We start from the raw sequence: 16397 nt of genomic DNA on the forward strand, positions 1-16397 counted from the left end.
GTTGCAAAGTCTGGATATAATTACGTGGCGGGTCTGTGGTGGAAAGTGCCATCAAGTCATAGTTGACTTATGGGCGACCCCTGCTGGGGCTTTGAAGGCAGGAGACTAACAGAAGTGGTTTGCCATTGCCTGCCTCGGTATACAACTCTGGTCTTCTTTAGAGGTCTTCCATCTAATTACTAACCAAGGCCAATAGATTCCAAGATGCAACAAAATTGGGCTTGCCAGGTCAAAGTCTAATATCTAAAGGCTGCCAACGGCACCTCTGCCATAACATATGAAGTAGAATAAGTTTACATAACACTTTCATTCCTAAATCCAGGTCTTTGGGCACAGAGAGCAGCAGAGCGGGTGCTGATAAAACCGTGTGTGCCTCTGCACAGACATGCTCTTCTCTTGTAAATCCGCAGAATTTCTGATCCCTTATTATGAAGGTATCTCTATCCGTCACATGCTGTGTAATCCCTTCACCTGCCTGAAGGCAGCAGGCCTCTGACGTTCGCCTCATCTAGGCTCTGCTTTTTGGCACAAGGGGAAGTCAGGCTTGGACCCACACGAATGCGGCTTCTTAAGTTTAATTCAGGCACCACGAACAACACCCAGAAAACTGAGCAAGTAGTTGCTTGATGGTTCTTACGTTGCTCAAAAGAGCCAGTGCCAGCAGGGTGCAGGGCAAAGAGCCTTTGAAAAATGGGAGGATTTCAAAAGCGGTTTATAAGAAAGGAATTTGTGTGTGTTGGGGGGTGGTGGTGGTGGTAAAGAATACTATCGCAAGAAAAGACATCCAAAGACTGGGAGCCAAGCAACAAGAGATGAATTACATGAGAACATGCACATGAAGGGAGTCACAGAGCTAGCCGGGAAGCTGAGTTTTAAAAGAGATCAGCTTTGACAATTTCCTTTCTCTACAGAGGCAGGGAGATGGCTGCTCAGAGGGTTTGTTTATTTCCTCTTTGCCTCCTAGAAGGGGAGGTGAAACTGACAGAGCCTTCTGGAGGCAAAGAGGAAATTAACAAACCCTCTGAGCAGGGATCTCACAAAATCACAGAGTTGGAAGGGGCCATACAGACCTTCTAGTCCAACCCCCTGCCCAATGCAGGATGAGCCTAAAGCATCCCTGACCAATATTTATCCATCCCTGACAAATATCCATCCCTGCCTCTGTAGAGAGGGGAAATTGACAAAGCCTTCTGATCTCTTTTAAAACTCAGCTTCCCACCTAACACTGCGACTCCCTTCATGTGCATGTCCTCATGTAATTTGTCTCTTGTAGCTTGGCTCTTAGCTGCACACAAGTCTCTGAGCATGCTTCTCTGGGTTCTCCCTTCCTGCCATCACATTGGCATGGGACAACCACTGATATGAAGTAGCCTGCCTCTGTGAAGGAGGTTAGACTAGATGATCTTCATGCCTCTCCCAGACCTATTATTCTGCCTGTGAACAATGAAGGGGCAGTGAGCTGTAAATCAGCCAGTTTAGTATAAGAGCCAGTTTGAAGTAGTGGTTAAGAGCAGCAGGACTCAAACTGGGTTTGATTTCCCCACTCCTCCGCTTGAAGCCAGCTGGGTGACCTTGGGTCAGTCACAGCTCTCTCAGAGCTCTCTCAGCCCCACAGACCTCACAGGGTGATTGTCGTGAGGATAATAATAACACACTTTGTAAACCGCTCTGAGTGGGCGTTAAGTTGTCCTGAAGGGTGGTATGTAAATTGAATGTTGCTGCTGCTGCTGTTATAAGAGACAATGAAAAATGTCCAGCTTCCTGATACAGAAATGTCTTACAGTGTCAGACCCAAGAATTCATATCAGCCAGAGTTATGTTTCCAGCATATGCCAGTTTCAGAAGGTATAGAGGAAAACATTCACTTGACCCTCCACTCTTTGAGAGCTTTCTGAAGTTCAGGAATTAGAGACAACCTGAGCAGAATATGTTACCTGACCATGACAGATTACCAATACAGATGGGAAGCTAAGCTAGTCAGGATCTAGCCCCACAGAGTGAAAAGAGGTGTCCTCTATTCTTGGGGGCTTAACACAGCTGTTTTGTTGCAACTTCTAGCCATAAAGACCTGTTAATACCTGTTAATAAAAAGGTTGACTCAGCCTTCCATCCTTCTGAGGTCAGTAAAATGGGACCCAGTTTCCTGGGGGTAAAGTGTAGATGACTGGGGAAGGCAATGGAAAACCACCCCGTAAAGAGTCTGCAAAGAAAACGTTGTGATGTGACGTCCCTCCATGGGTCAGTAATGACTAGGTGTTTGCACAGGGGACTACCTTTACCTTTTTACCCGTTAATAGCACTCAAGAATGATCGGCGAGAATTTTATTTTATTCCAGGGAAAACCAGAGAGGCCAAACATGAGATGTGAAATCAACACGTCATGGAACAGTAAAAATACAATCAATGTTACTTGTGCATTTCAAACCATTTTGAAGTCTTAAGGGCTAGCAACTTGCTTTAAAAAAATGGAAACCTGCTCTTCTCAGAATGCTGAATTCTAATACTAAATTCTAAAATTCACAGAAGTTATTTGAGAATTAGGCTGACAGAGAAACACAGAGATCTTGGTGGGGGTAAGTAATCTACCATGTCTGTTTTTAGTCTTTCCTTGTGTGGCTTGTACATATCCTTTCCTTTCTTTTTCTTTCAAACTCCTTTGATCCATTGATCTTGAGCAGTGGATAAGGAATCTTTCTTTAAGGAAAATATAGTAGAGAGATACTTGGTCACAGCCAACGTCACAGTCCTTGGGTCTCTTTCCATCAACAAATAGGGGACTATATTATCTTTTGATACAGCGGAAGATAATTTCGTTAAAACAGGGGCAAACCATAATTCATGATAAAATTTATAATGAGGACATTCCAATATCGTATGGGATAGGGAGTCAACCTTTTTCAAAACCCATTGGCAGAGTCTATCCAAGTAAGATAAATTATAGTATCTTCTATATAGATACTATATAGAGGGGGGCAGCATTCACGTATGCGAGCATAAATGCTCTGCAGTAACGAGGAACTATGAGGTGTTTAATGTAGACTGGGATGGTTGGAGGTGAAAGGAGGCCAAAGAACTGACTGATGTGGCTTGTTACATTTTTATCCCATGAGCTTAGAGTGAGAGAAATGCCGTCAATGCCTGTAATGCCATCTGGCAACCTATCAAGAAGGCACAGAGCAGCTTTTTCTCAACTGTGTTGCAAGATATGTCTCTACATGATTTCTGATATTAAACCCAGTTGCTATTACCCTACCCATTTCCCTACTTGATTTAGTAGCTTAGTCAAAACTTCCACGCAGCTATCCATGAAGAGGATTGGATGCAGGAAATGCCCCCTACCTGGGCAGCGGTCTCCAAACAGCAACTTCTTTTTCTGCCGGCAGCCCAAGATCCAACACACTATAGCTTAGAAGACCAACTCTCCACTCGCTCACAAGAATAAAGCAAATAGCGCTGGATTGTGTAAAGAAGCCGGCCTGACCCAAGGCTGCTGTCAAGAAACATCCAGGCTTGCAGAAGTGGCCCTCATGTGGCCACATGAGGCACGAGAGTCATTTAAAATGAGGAAATGGTGCCATTGCAAAGTAATCCTACCCTTCTAAGCCCTTTCAACCGACATGGGTGTAACTCTGCTTAGGATTACATCATTGGTCCAGTAGCATGGATCTGTCCAAAATCTCATAAGCACAGAGGAGTAACCATTTCCAACTGAAAGTGGGACAGGCTCTCCTTAACTTTTCCAGCATGGCAAGAAAGCAGCAGACACGGCTCCTTTTGTCCAATCCCCCCCCTCACCCCTGCATCACATCAGCCCCTTTCAACATCTGCATCATCCATCATGTACTGAGCAGCACAGCTGGAATCGTGCTGTCTACTGCAGGCGAAGGGGAGGGGGGCAACCAAAACTCAGGACCAGGGGGAGAACAAGCCTTGAGAGCCACAGCTGCATCAATGCATGCAAAAGTACACGCCTGGTGTCCATTTTACTCCATGGTAGTCTTAATGACATTATGGAAAACCAGATCAAGATCAGATGCTATTTCCTAGCAGTGCTGCCACACCTGTCCCAGGAAGGGCTAGAAGGGAAAGGGAAGTACACTGTTCGTCTGATTCTCATGGATTCCCAAGAACCTCCCAGAACTTTGAGAGCACTGTACAGTTCTTGCTTTAGGAGCCAAGGAGGTAAAAAATCTAGCCCTCACCCAAACAGACCTCATATGGAATGGTCTCCCCAAAGGGGAGTGGTGGAACTCAGGACCGCACAATGACGTCACTTTGTGTCAGCTGAAACAAGTGGGACAAGCATATCTGTGGGTTTCAATCACCCTTGGTGAAAATGGTCACATGGCCGGTGGCCCCGCCCCCAGATCTCCAGACAGAGGGGAGTTTAGATTGCCCTCTGTGCAGCGTGGAGGGCATTCTAAACTCCCCTCTGTCTGGAGATCAGGAGGCGGGGTCACCAGCCATGTGACCATTTTCAAGAGGTGCCGGAACTCTGTTCCCCCGCGTTCCAGCTGAAAATAAATCCCTGTGTATGCTTACAATGTCCATGCAGGCCACTTTAAGACGGAATAGTGGTTAACATTTAGAAATATTGTACATGCCAGATAATGGGCCATAGCTCAGACCCACAGATATGCTGGTCCCAGTTTGCTAAGGGTTTTGAAGGTTAAGACCAAAACCTTGAGTTCCACTGGGAGCCAGTGCAGCTGGCGCAAGACTGGTGTTATATGCAACAGGAATGGACAAAAATCTTATATACAGATGGGCCCAGGAGGATCATAAGTGGGAAAGGAGACAGGGAAGAGTACCTGGAAGTTGCCAAGGAGGGTCATTCCGAAGGAGGCCAAGCATAACGCCACCAGGCCGCTCACATTGAGCCAGGGGTTCAGGACCTTTGGCTTCAGCTGAATAAAGCGAAGGACAGCCACCACGAGGGCTAAGGGAGAAAAAGAAAGCCACAGACTGTTAGAGCACCAAATCTAACAGCAGTTATAAATCCAAACCCAGGCCCACAAGCTGGACTTAGTAAAGCACCCAGTACTGTCTGCTGCCAAGCAAATGCCTGCAGGAACTTAGTAGACAAATTGCTGGCACTCGCTTCCAATTACGTTGCTTTTGGATGATCCACTGGACTAGTTACAGCCCCTCTGCCTACAGGGTGTGTTGGAAGTTACTCCCATTGGTCCTCACTCTAGAATCATAGGGTTGGAAGGGATCTCTAGGGTCATCTAGTCCAACCCCCTGCACACCTCTAGGATCCCTAGCCAAACCAGCCTGTGGAAAACCACCACCCGACCCCAAGGTGGCAATTGGCACCACCCTGGGCATGTCAGAAGGGCCACGAAAACCAAGCACTAATGCAACCCCTTCTGCCCTCCCCCTCACAACCTGCCCAGGCTCACAGAATCAGCATTGCTGTCATATGGCCATCTAGCCTCTGCTATGTTGGGATCGATGAAGATTATTTCTAGGCCAGCCTGAAGCAACATCCTCTGTTAGCGTCCAGTAAGCCTACCATTTCTCTCTGTATGCTCTTTGAGATAATTTCAGCTTGTCTAAACAAGGGGACCCTTGTTGATAGCTTTCATATTAGCGTAAAAGAGGAAATTTTGACCTACATGAACAGTACTGTCCACAGTAACTCACTCTACATTCACCCCCTGATGTAAAGATATTGCCTATTTCCTTTCCCTGTTAGCCATTTTTATCTTCAAAATCATTCCCTACAGTGGCTGTTCGCCCTGCATAGGAAAGGATTCCCCTTGCCCCCCCTTCCACCCGGCAAAAATTAGAAAGCAACTGGAGGAAGAGAAAACATGGCTGGAAGATTGAACAGCCTTTTCTCTGCTGTTCCCTTGCTAAAAATTCCACTGCCTGCTTTCAGCTAATAAGCTAAAGCAGAGGAATGAAATACAGATTAATAATTATTTTAACTGTTAAGAGATCCTGAGTACATATAGGTTATGCATCTAAAGCACATTAATGAGCTATAGGCTTCTACTTAAACATATACATGATGTAATTATGTACCCCTCTGCATGGGTATTTTAATAGTATTTGTGTATGTGTGTGTGTGTACACATACACACTATATTTGTGGACGCAAAACCGAAGCCAGCTCATCCTGAAGCCCTTTTTACTCGCCACAGGCCACCAGGGGAGTAAGTATGGACAAAGTTGCTATATGGCAAGAGTATCTCAGTTCCTACCCATAAACATGGGAATCACGACCTGGGTCCAAGAAAAGGACTGTAAAGTGTGTTACATATAAATGGCACATGACCACAATTTTTACATGTGCAACCAGATCTCGGGGTGTTCACACTCATGCAGGGTTTTAAAGCATTCCAAATTGGTAAAAGTGTCATGCAAATAAAGATCTGGGGCTACGGTGAAGTGATTTTAAAAGACTGAAGAAAGGGAAGCATGAATGCTTCAACATGCACGTATTTTACAAGTTCCCCATAGTAATCACTTCGTACGCTTAGCTCTCATCAAAGCAGTAGACCTGTGTTTGGGCTGTATCACTTCAGACTCATATGAGTAACAGTTCTCTATACAAAATAAATTCTTTAATATATAAAAAAACCCTGACCTGGATAGTCCAGGCAAGCCCGATCTCGCCAGATCTCAGAAGCTAAGCAGGGTTAGCCTTTGTTAGTAGTTGGATGGGAGACCTCCTACAAAGGCTGGGGTCTTCTGTTAGTCTCTTGCCTTGAAAATCCCAGCAGGGGTCACCATAGCTATGACTTGACAGTACTCTGCACCACCACCAGTGTATAAATAGCTAATAATTCTTTCACTATTTCTGGTGGATCAGGGAGAAGGCTAAGTTAGAATCTTTTTTCCCCTTACAAGCTAGACTTCTATGAGCAAGGTGGTTTTTTTTTTGTGGTCTGAAGTTGAGCTGCTCAAACTAAGGTTTAACTCCTTTGTGAGAACTATGCTACAGTATCTACACCTCGCTGACTCTACAGGACCTTACTGGGTTGAGTCTGACTATTCTGGGATGAGAATTAGAAAAGAGGGGAAAAATGAAACCAGGCATTCTTCATGCACCTCCTACCTAGAAATGCTGCCATGTTCATGACTTGGCTAAACACACAGCTTGCAGGGGGGGCATCACCTGCAATGCTTCAAAAATACAAGGCGTATCATTGAAACTCTACTAAGCCTGCAACAAAGATAAATAAATCAATAAAAGTCCATTGATAAGGAACAGGCCTTGTAGAAACAAAGACCAGATAAATGACCTCATTACCTTATATAAGGCGGCTTCAGGGGACCTGGTTTCCTAAATGAAATTGAAAACAAAAATGGCAGAGTTCGTTACACGATGTTGTAGAGCACATGGTCCAATGTAAATTAGTTTCTAGCCCATTTTTCACTTGCAGTGTGCTTCACGGCTCAATGCTCGTAGCAAGATTGCAAGTATCAAGCAGGTTATCACAAAATAATGACTAAGAGCCAAAACACACGTTAAGAAATACCTAGGTTCAGCACGTGTTCTCTTACCTCAAGGTTTGCTGGGATCTGTAGGCGTCCTGGAAGCTTAAAGTTTAGCATTTACAGAGCAGCAAAAAGGGGAAGGGAAATACAGGCGCCTGTATTTTAAGCTTTAAGCTTCCAGGACGCCTTTAAGCTTCCAGGACGCCTACAGATCCTTTAAGCTTCCAGGACTTTAAGCTTCCAGGACGCCTACAGATCTTTAAGCTTCCAGGACGCCTACAGATCCCGGCAAACCTTGAGGTAAGAGAACACGTGCTGAACCTAGGTATTTCTTAACGTGTGTTTTGGCTCTTATAAGGGCTGATTCTGCACACATTGGATAATGTACTTTCAAGGCACTTTATCAATCGTTTGAGGTGGATTTTTTGTTCCACACACACAAAAATCCGTTCCAAATGATCTATAAAGAGGATTGAAAGTGCGTTTATCCAAGGTGTGCGGAATCACTCAAGATACCTGGTGAAGTTCCTTTACTGACTCGCACTCTTGTTACAGTTTGGTCTGAACCACAAACAACCACACACATGACCTGAGCTCAGACAAACGTCCTGGGAGGGCTGCTTTAAGCTTGAGGTAAGTGAATTACATTTCATCAGAGTCTCGGTCCAATAAGGATCTCAACATGTTTCCCAAGTACCACACACAACCTGATAAATGTGATGCTGCAAAGTATTCAAACTATTGAATAATGAGGGCTTGGTCATTAAAAAACAGCTTTTAAGGTATATTACCTTTCTTTCACATTTAGCGGGAAAATTTTGTTGTCCTCTACAGCTATAAAATATCTGCCAAAAGACAAAAGGAGAAGGTAAGGTATTTTTTAATAGCATCATCTTTTTCTTTAATTTTGTCTATTTGTTCATGGAGCAGGAAGGGGATGGCAGAGCTGGTGGCCTGGAGGCAGGCGGATAGTTCAGCAAAGGTGTAGTTCAGCAAGGCGGGAATCAACCTGCATTTGAGCGACATTGTTCCAAATGAATAAGCCAAGCCAGGACCTCTTTGGGGCCTTAGGTCACCTGATTCCCCGAGCTGAAAGCTGCAGTGCACTCACTGGCCATCTGCAATGGCAGCACTGCAGCGCAGCAAAGACTGGGCCAGAAATTACCTAATGACAGGCCCTGATGGGCCAGCCTTGGTTAGTAATTGAATGGGAGACCTCCAGGGAAGATCAGTGTTGCAGAGGCAGGCAATGGCAAACCACCTCCGTTAGTCTCTTGCCTTGAAAACCCCAGCAGGGGTCGCCATAAGTCAGCTATAATTTAACAGCACTTTCCACCACCAATATGAGACCTTATGATATGATATGACCTTATGAACTCACAAGCTGTGAGCCTGTCAAAGTTAACAACATTTAACTCTGAGTGCAGTCCGCAGAATGTTAAGCACGAGCCTCCACCTTGTACAAGTTCCATTTTTACACAGCCAGAAACAAATCAACCTGCCTTAGAATAAGTTAAACCACTGGTTGACATACGCCAATATTTTCTATGCTCTGAGGGCCAAACTACACGTGACGAATGACACTTGAATGGCAAGTGTATTCCTCCCTGTTCACTTGCCCTCCACTTGCGCTCCACTCAATCCACTTGCCGTTCAAGTGTCATTCGTCACGTGTAGCTTGGCCCTCAGGCACAGAACAGTCTTTTCCAAAACCAACTATCTGTTTTGTTTTGTTTTAAATGGACAAGCCAGGGGTTGAACATGGGACCTTCTGCATGCAGAATATGTGCTCTATCTATCTTCCCAAAGAACAATGTCATGGCACCATAAGAAAAAAATTATAAACCTTCCTTTACAAGTTCTTATCTAGAGCTGTCTGCATTCTTTGACTCTGCAACAGCAATAATCAGCTTCCTAAGAAGTTTTGTGGAACTGAATAGAGCCTTCTGCAGATGCCTCCTAGCAGATAGGCAAAATCAACAGCTGCCTGTACACGGGCATTCTCAGTGGTGGCCCCCTTCTTATGGAATGGCCTACCTGAAGAGGTCAGGAAAGCTTCCATTCTCTTGGCTTTCGACAAGATTTACACTTTCCACTTACATAGTTTATTCATTAGAAGGGCTGCACTGTAAGGAACTGGTCTTGGAGAGAAGTGTCAGTAAAATGATAGCGACTATAGATGTTACTGCTATGTATTGTCTTTTGCAGTAAGTATGATCCTAGGAGTAGTTTCTATGTTGTTTAATATGTTGTCTTAGAATTGCTTATGCTTTGTTCCAGCATTTCTTCAACTCTGTATTGGATTTCTGCTGGCTTTCTTTGCAAATTGGTCCTATTATATTGCTTATTGAAATACCTTTGAAACTGATTTTACTGATTTACACTGCGGGTAATCAACCTTGAGCCTCGGTGAGAAAGGTGAACTAATAAATCTCAGCTTCATCTCTCCCTTCCCTACCTCCTTTCACAGCACGTTTCCTATGGATGTGAAAATATACTTGAAATATACTTGAATCTCAAAAGCTCAAGGATTATTAAAATAAAATTCCCAATAGTAATAATAACATTTGATTTATATACCACCCTTCAGGATGACTTAACACCCACTCAGAGCAGCATACAAAGGATGTTATTATTATCCCCATAACAACAATCATCCTGTGAAGTGGGTGGGGCTGAGAGAGCTTCTAGAAGCTGTGACTGACCCAAGGTCACCCAGCTGGCTTCCAGTGGAGGAGTGGGGAATCAAACCCAGTTCTCCAGATTAGAGTCCCATGTTCTTAACCACTACACCAAACTAGAGCTAGTGTATAGAGCATGAAGAATTCTGATTTCCCTGGCACAAAATCTGGATTCTGTTGAAGAAGCATTTTCATTGTGTTTAAGATGTGGAACCACTCACATCCCTCCACCAATACATCTTTCCTGCAAATGGGTATTTACAAGAGACAAAATATGTATCTCCAGGAAAAGGGCAGAATACGTGAAGAGGGATTTTCCAGCCAGAATCATGTTCCCTTTGTAATGAGCTCTCTGACCTTGACACATACTGTGTTGAAGAATTCTCCCTTCCAGGAGCCATTAAAAAAAAAAAAGATATCACAACACTTACACAATCCATAGTCCTGCTGAGGTAAACACTGTCAGTACAAGAGGTAAGAACATCCATACGCTGCATTTCTTCCCATCCATGCCTGACAGAAAGAAAAAGAACAGGAGTAAAACAAACCTGACGGGGGGGAAGGCGGCTAACAAAGGTTCTACAAACAGAGGACTACTGCCTTTTCTTATTCCCCCTCCCCACAAAGGCGAGGGGGTCACATAAACAGTGTTTTCTATACGTTGAAGGTGTCAGCATTCTTCTTCACTAGGTTTGCAAGTTAACTATCTGTCCCACACTTCTTCCAAGAATCTCTGGGCAATGTAAATCCGATTTTACCTTTGTGATAACTCCGGGGCATGAAGGAGAATGAAGGACAGTAACTAGTCCAAGGTCTTCCAGTGAAATTATCGCCTTGGGATCCAGTTTCCCCATCCAAACTGATGTTCCATCCGCTACAAAAATTCAACCATCTTGGACTGGGGAAAATCACAGGTGCCTAGTTATCGAGGAATTTTAAGCAGATACCCAAGACAGTTTCTGATGGGTAGCCGTGACAGTCTGCAGCAGAAGAGCAAGATTCAGATCTAGTAGCACCTTAAAAACCAACCAGATTTCCAGGATATGAGCTTTCGAAGAGAGCTTTGACTCTTGAAAGTTCATAAGCTGGAAATCTAGTTGATCTTTAAGGTGCTATTGGACATGAATCTTATCCAAGACAGAAGCATTTAGTCAGCCTGAGGGGAAACTGTCCAGTCCTAAAAATGTGATGGTGCCTCTTAAGAAACTGGACCTGGTGGTCAAGGATGTGGAATGTTTCCAGCCCAGTTTGTTTTCCTTGAGCCCGACTGTTATTAATGTATCTGCCCATCCATTCTGTCCTGCTTCCTGCTTGGGAAATGCTTTTTTTCTATGTTGGAAATAGCACCGAGGAAATATGGCTCCGTCAGTCATCCCTAACGCTGATGCTTTTTTGGGTTGGGGGAAAGGAGCCACCTCATTTCTGCAACGACAGAACTCCCCGTGATGGCAACACAGAAGCCTTGACCATCTTTTCAATTTTCTTTTTGGTTTGGCAAGCATCATTTTTGGCAAGGATCATTTTTGTAATTCAATTTCTGTATAGTGTCTAGCTGGTTATGTGCTCTGTACAGAACATAACCCAAATATTACCCAGAATATTACCCAAAAGGAAAAAGGAGAGGAAAGTGCCTATTTAACTGGACCAACTTCTGCCATACCCAAGCAAGTAGGTGACTGGCCAATTAGTCCTATGCTACCCATCCTTAAAATAAGGGGTAGGGTCTAGGGCTTTCAGGAGACCCCGAGTGCACTTCCACATTTATTCCCCCAGCCCCTAAAATCCAGTGACAGCTTTGACTGCCTTGGGTTAAGGTTGCTCAGATTTTGTCTCAAACCTACATTTGTCACCCAAAGCAAATTTTCGTGTAAAGCACAACCATTTAAAATCTGGACAGAAAGCAGACGGCCTGTACGTCAGCCAGATTTGCACAAACTGCATTCTTCGCAGCTACATTTCCTTCCCACCATTGTGTTCTTCTCCTTACTCATCATAGATTTCCTTCTGTCCCCCCAAGTCACAACTCTATGCCAGAAAACATCAACACACTGCAAAAAGGAGGAGAAGAAGACATGCAAAATACCTCGTCCTGTGTTTTATATTCTCATTTGTTTCTGTAAGCTGGCATATTTTTCTGATGAGCATAGAATCTGAGGGGCTTCATCACCCATCAGTATGCCTGATGTTAAATAAGTGAGATGAAGCTAACCCTTGGGTACCCAGAAACAGGCTAGCAGATAGAAAGTCAATCTCTCTCTGCTTCTAGGATCCTCGTAAGAAATCTCTATGTAGACTGGATTTTAATTCAGGGGGTGCCTTTTCTCTCCCAATTCTCCTGCTTTGGGGTATGTACCACTTTCTCTCCCTCCTCCTTCCTTCCAATCTCCCCATGCTCTGTGCCAGAAATGCTAATCGACCGGTTCGTTTGAAAAAGTCCCTGAGAGTCAGCCTGGTTAAATTAGTCTGTATAGAATTACTGTCATAACAGGACATATTAGCACAGATTTTCTTCCCAGGGTCCTATAGGGACATCTGTCTGAAGTGATTGAAAAAAAAAACCTGGAAAATTATGCAAGGAGTTCACACAAGCAGGTATTCAGGACTTCAGGAAAGTCATCTCTTGTAAATTCTGTACTTTACCACTACTGTACTAAACGCCAGTTCAGTCAGCCATTAAAGATCATTTTTATGATGTGAACATATGAAACTACCTTACAGACAATTAGCCCACCTAATTCAGTATTCTTACTGGTAGCATATTGCCCACTCCAGGCGCTAGGTCAGAGAAAGGTCTCTCCCAGTACCTGCTCTCTAAGATCTTTTACAGATCCCTTGGACCAAACTTTCCACGTGTAAAGTAGGTACCTGACAGCTGTCCATTTGCAGAGCAAAAACACCTTGCCTCCCCATTTATTTAAGATATTTATATCCTACGTGCTTGGCCAGGTGGCTTTCCGATAGAAAATTTTAAAAAGCAACACCAAAAGATCAGGGGACTGCATAAATCAAAAGGAGATTGTGCAATGCAAAAACTCAGAGGAGAAACACACCAAAAACCAGCCGTACCATACCCATACAATGACCAAATACAATTAACAGCCATGACAACCATCTATAACAAGACAGAGTTTCGTAACATAAAGACAGCCAATGAGGAGAGCAGAGAAAAATATCACCAGCTCCCTAAGGGCAGGAGAAGGAAAAAAGCTGCTATAGTTCAATGGAAAATGAAAGCCTTAAAAATCAATCAGCATTTGGGGAAACAGGGTATCTTTAGCTCACGCCTAAAGCTTAACAAGTTTAATTCATCACACATATGCTGCAATTGTGACTCGCGTGCTTCATAAACACAAAAGCTTAATTTGTGTGACTAATGGACATCTCTACAAGTAGGGTTCTAGGGTGGAGGGTGGAGATCTCCCAAAATTGCAGCTGATCTTCAGATGACAGAGATCAGTTCCCCTGGAGAAAATGGCTGCTTTGCAGGGTGGATTCTATGCCATTATAATCCACTGAGGTCCCCCCCCCAACACAATTTGACTCTCGAAATCTCATACCCTGGAAATCTTTAAGGTGCTACTGGGCCCAAATCTTGCTTTCCATCCAGTACAAGAATTCAAAGGGGCACTTTGTGTATAAGAACAGTGGCCCTGGAGACACTTGTCCGTGGCTTCATCACACAGCATGGTTGTAACGTTTGAAGACTGGAAGGAGCCACAAAGGTGGGGCCAGGTGCCCAGGACTCCCTTCTGCATCTGGTCCTGACTAAGTGACAACTGCATGGGGCATGCACATAACTGGTACCAACTATGTGGTGCTTTGCTGTTAAACATTACAAGATCACAATGAGATGAAGCCATGGAAAAGCAGCTCCTACGCCTGGATACAGTTATGGGGAGGGCAGGAACTTAGGATAGAGGCAGGGCTCATTTCAAGGGGGAACACGCAAGAACGCAGTTCCGGCAGTTCCCCAAAGAGGTCACATGTCAGGTGGCCACGCCCACCTGACTCGGCCATTTTAGGCCCGTTTCATTCTGGATTGGGGCCGAAACGGCCTGGATCAGGCCTCTGACAGGTGGTGGATCACTCTCCTGTTCAGCAGCGGCCCGATCCTGACCATTTTGGGCCCCTTTTCGGCCATTTTCAGCCCCTTTTTGCCATTTTGGGCCCAATTTCGGCCCTGAATGGCCAGGATTGGGTCCAAAGCAGCCAGGATAGGTGATGTCAGGGGGTGTGGCATATGCAAATCAGTTATGCTAATGACATTTCCGGCAGTGGCAAGGGGTGTGACATATGCTAATGAGTTATGCTAATGAGTTCCTCCAGCTCTTTTTGTACAAAATGACCCCTGGATAGGGGGATATCACATTAGGACCAGAGCCCCTGTTGTGTGAAGCAGACTCACATGTCAGCCAAGGACCCAGCCGTCTGCTTGTTGGAGGTGGTGACGGTTCCACGCAGTCCTTTGGCACCTCCGTGGCTGCTTTGTAGTGTGGCGTCTTGGCCATTCTCCTTTTTCCAGCGCTCTCTGCCATCTGTGTGTATTTAGGTCAGGAGATCACAAAGTGCCTTACTGTTGGGAAGTCTCAAAATGGTAACCCAAAATGGTAACTCAGCACTCTTTTCTGTGCTGGGAGGTTTAATCTGAGGGGGAGAATCTGCTAATGGATTCCCTTGGCTCTTCCACCATGTCCTCCAGCCAGAATATCGGGGGTCTTGCAGAGTGTGGGAAGAAGGAACACGGGAGTCACAAGGGCTTTTTGCTCCCAAATAGTAGGCCTCAGCGATGGGAGGAATTGCCCCTGACAATGAAATACAGTGTGCTGGTTTTGACCTGCTGCCTCCTATAGGCCAAGGAGAAAATAAGGTCTTTTAAGGCCTAATTCACAATTCACTGAGATTATGTGGTAGCTAACTTTTCAGAAAAAGCTCTCTCCCGTCATCCAAAAAAGCTCTCTCCCATCGTCTCTCCCCTGCCAAAAATGCAGGGGAATGCAGTTTCAAAAGACTTGGCGAAGAGTCAGAAATCTCTCAGGATGTGGAAGATACAGGTTGGAATCTCCACTCTGCCATGAACGCTTGCTTGGGCCAGTCAGCTTAAGCTACCTCACAGGGTTGTTGCTGTGGGGATGAATTGGAGGAGGGAAGAATGAACAAATTAGGATCCAAGAATGACTTTGGATCTCCGTCAGGGAGAAAAGCCGAATAGAAATATCTAAATGATATAGCTGGGACGGATTAAGATCCCCGCAACAAAGTTTGCTCTCTTTTCCCCTCCTTAAAGAGCTGAGATCTATAAAGGTAAGGGCAAGAATGTTTTTTATAGAGGACCTGTCTTTATGGAAGGGGCTGCAAGTTGAAATAAGGGCTGCTGCTTCTCTCATCCAGTTTAGGCGGTAGTGTTGAGTTTTATCCTGAATGGTCCTAATGCAGTTTAATTGCACTAATGCTTTTACTATGTCAGCTTTTACTTGTTTTATTGTAACCCACACTGAGCAGTGAGGGAAAGCGGTATAGAATATAGTAAACAATTGAACAAACAGATACAAAATATGGGCAGCAATTTATCAGGAAGTAAATGTGAAAATCTGGACCTTGTCAGGTAAATAGCAACCGTTTAAGAGCACCGAACAGTGGTGCAGAGATGGCCCATAAATGGCACGCTTTTCACCATCTATCTTGCTCCTTCTGAAATGTGCAAAGTGGAATTGGAATCTGGGCCTCAGCAACAAAACTCTGGATGAGCATTTTGAGCAGAAAAAGCTGCATGATAAACCCACCATAAAACGACAATCCTAAACACACCAGTGAAGTCAATGAGACCTACTTCTACATAAAATTATTCGGATTGGGCTGTAAAATGTGCATTTAGTAGCAGGGTTGTTGTGCTTGCAGCCAAGGAGCACTAGAGGGCACTCATCACCACTTGGAATCCAGACCAAAGAATTCACTGCTTTTCCTATCGCATTTCAAATTAATCTCAGGGGACCCTAATGAATAGAAAGGATGTGGAACAATATGCTTTGTTCCCCCTACTGCCTACCCAAATATAAAAAGACAAACTGCTTCAATAAAAGGCAATTCTCCTTGTCTACACAGTCAAGAGCCAGGGCACAATCCCATGATCATATCCCTCCTTTATCTTATTTTGGCTTCATTTCTATCCACCCTTTCTCTCCAATGGGGACCCAAAGCAGCTTACATTGTTTCCTCTCCTCCATTTTATCCTCACAACAACCCTATGAGGTAGGTTAGGCTGAGAGT

At 44.5% G+C, this 16397-nt stretch overlaps 1 protein-coding gene across 3 annotated transcripts in view; it reads right to left on the minus strand.

The window, feature by feature from the left end:
* TMEM150C (transmembrane protein 150C) overlaps nt 1–16397 on the minus strand; it is a 40164-nt gene that overhangs the window by 3568 nt on the left and 20199 nt on the right. For 2 of the 3 annotated variants that reach the window (XM_054990297.1, XM_054990296.1), the window contains 5 exons: nt 10565–10646; nt 8244–8297; nt 7265–7297; nt 7070–7137; nt 4812–4939 (listed from right to left, as the gene is read on the minus strand). In XM_054990297.1, coding sequence (XP_054846272.1) covers nt 4812–4939; nt 7070–7137; nt 7265–7297; nt 8244–8297; nt 10565–10646 — 365 coding nt within the window. Of the gene's footprint in view, nt 1–4811; nt 4940–7069; nt 7138–7264; nt 7298–8243; nt 8298–10564; nt 10647–14538; nt 14669–16397 lie in introns of all 3 variants that reach the window. The other variant, XM_054990295.1, reaches the window with a different exon arrangement.

The sequence above is a fragment of the Eublepharis macularius genome, chromosome 10, assembly GCF_028583425.1.
Source record: "Eublepharis macularius isolate TG4126 chromosome 10, MPM_Emac_v1.0, whole genome shotgun sequence".
Taxonomy (NCBI): Eukaryota; Metazoa; Chordata; class Lepidosauria; order Squamata; family Eublepharidae; genus Eublepharis; species Eublepharis macularius.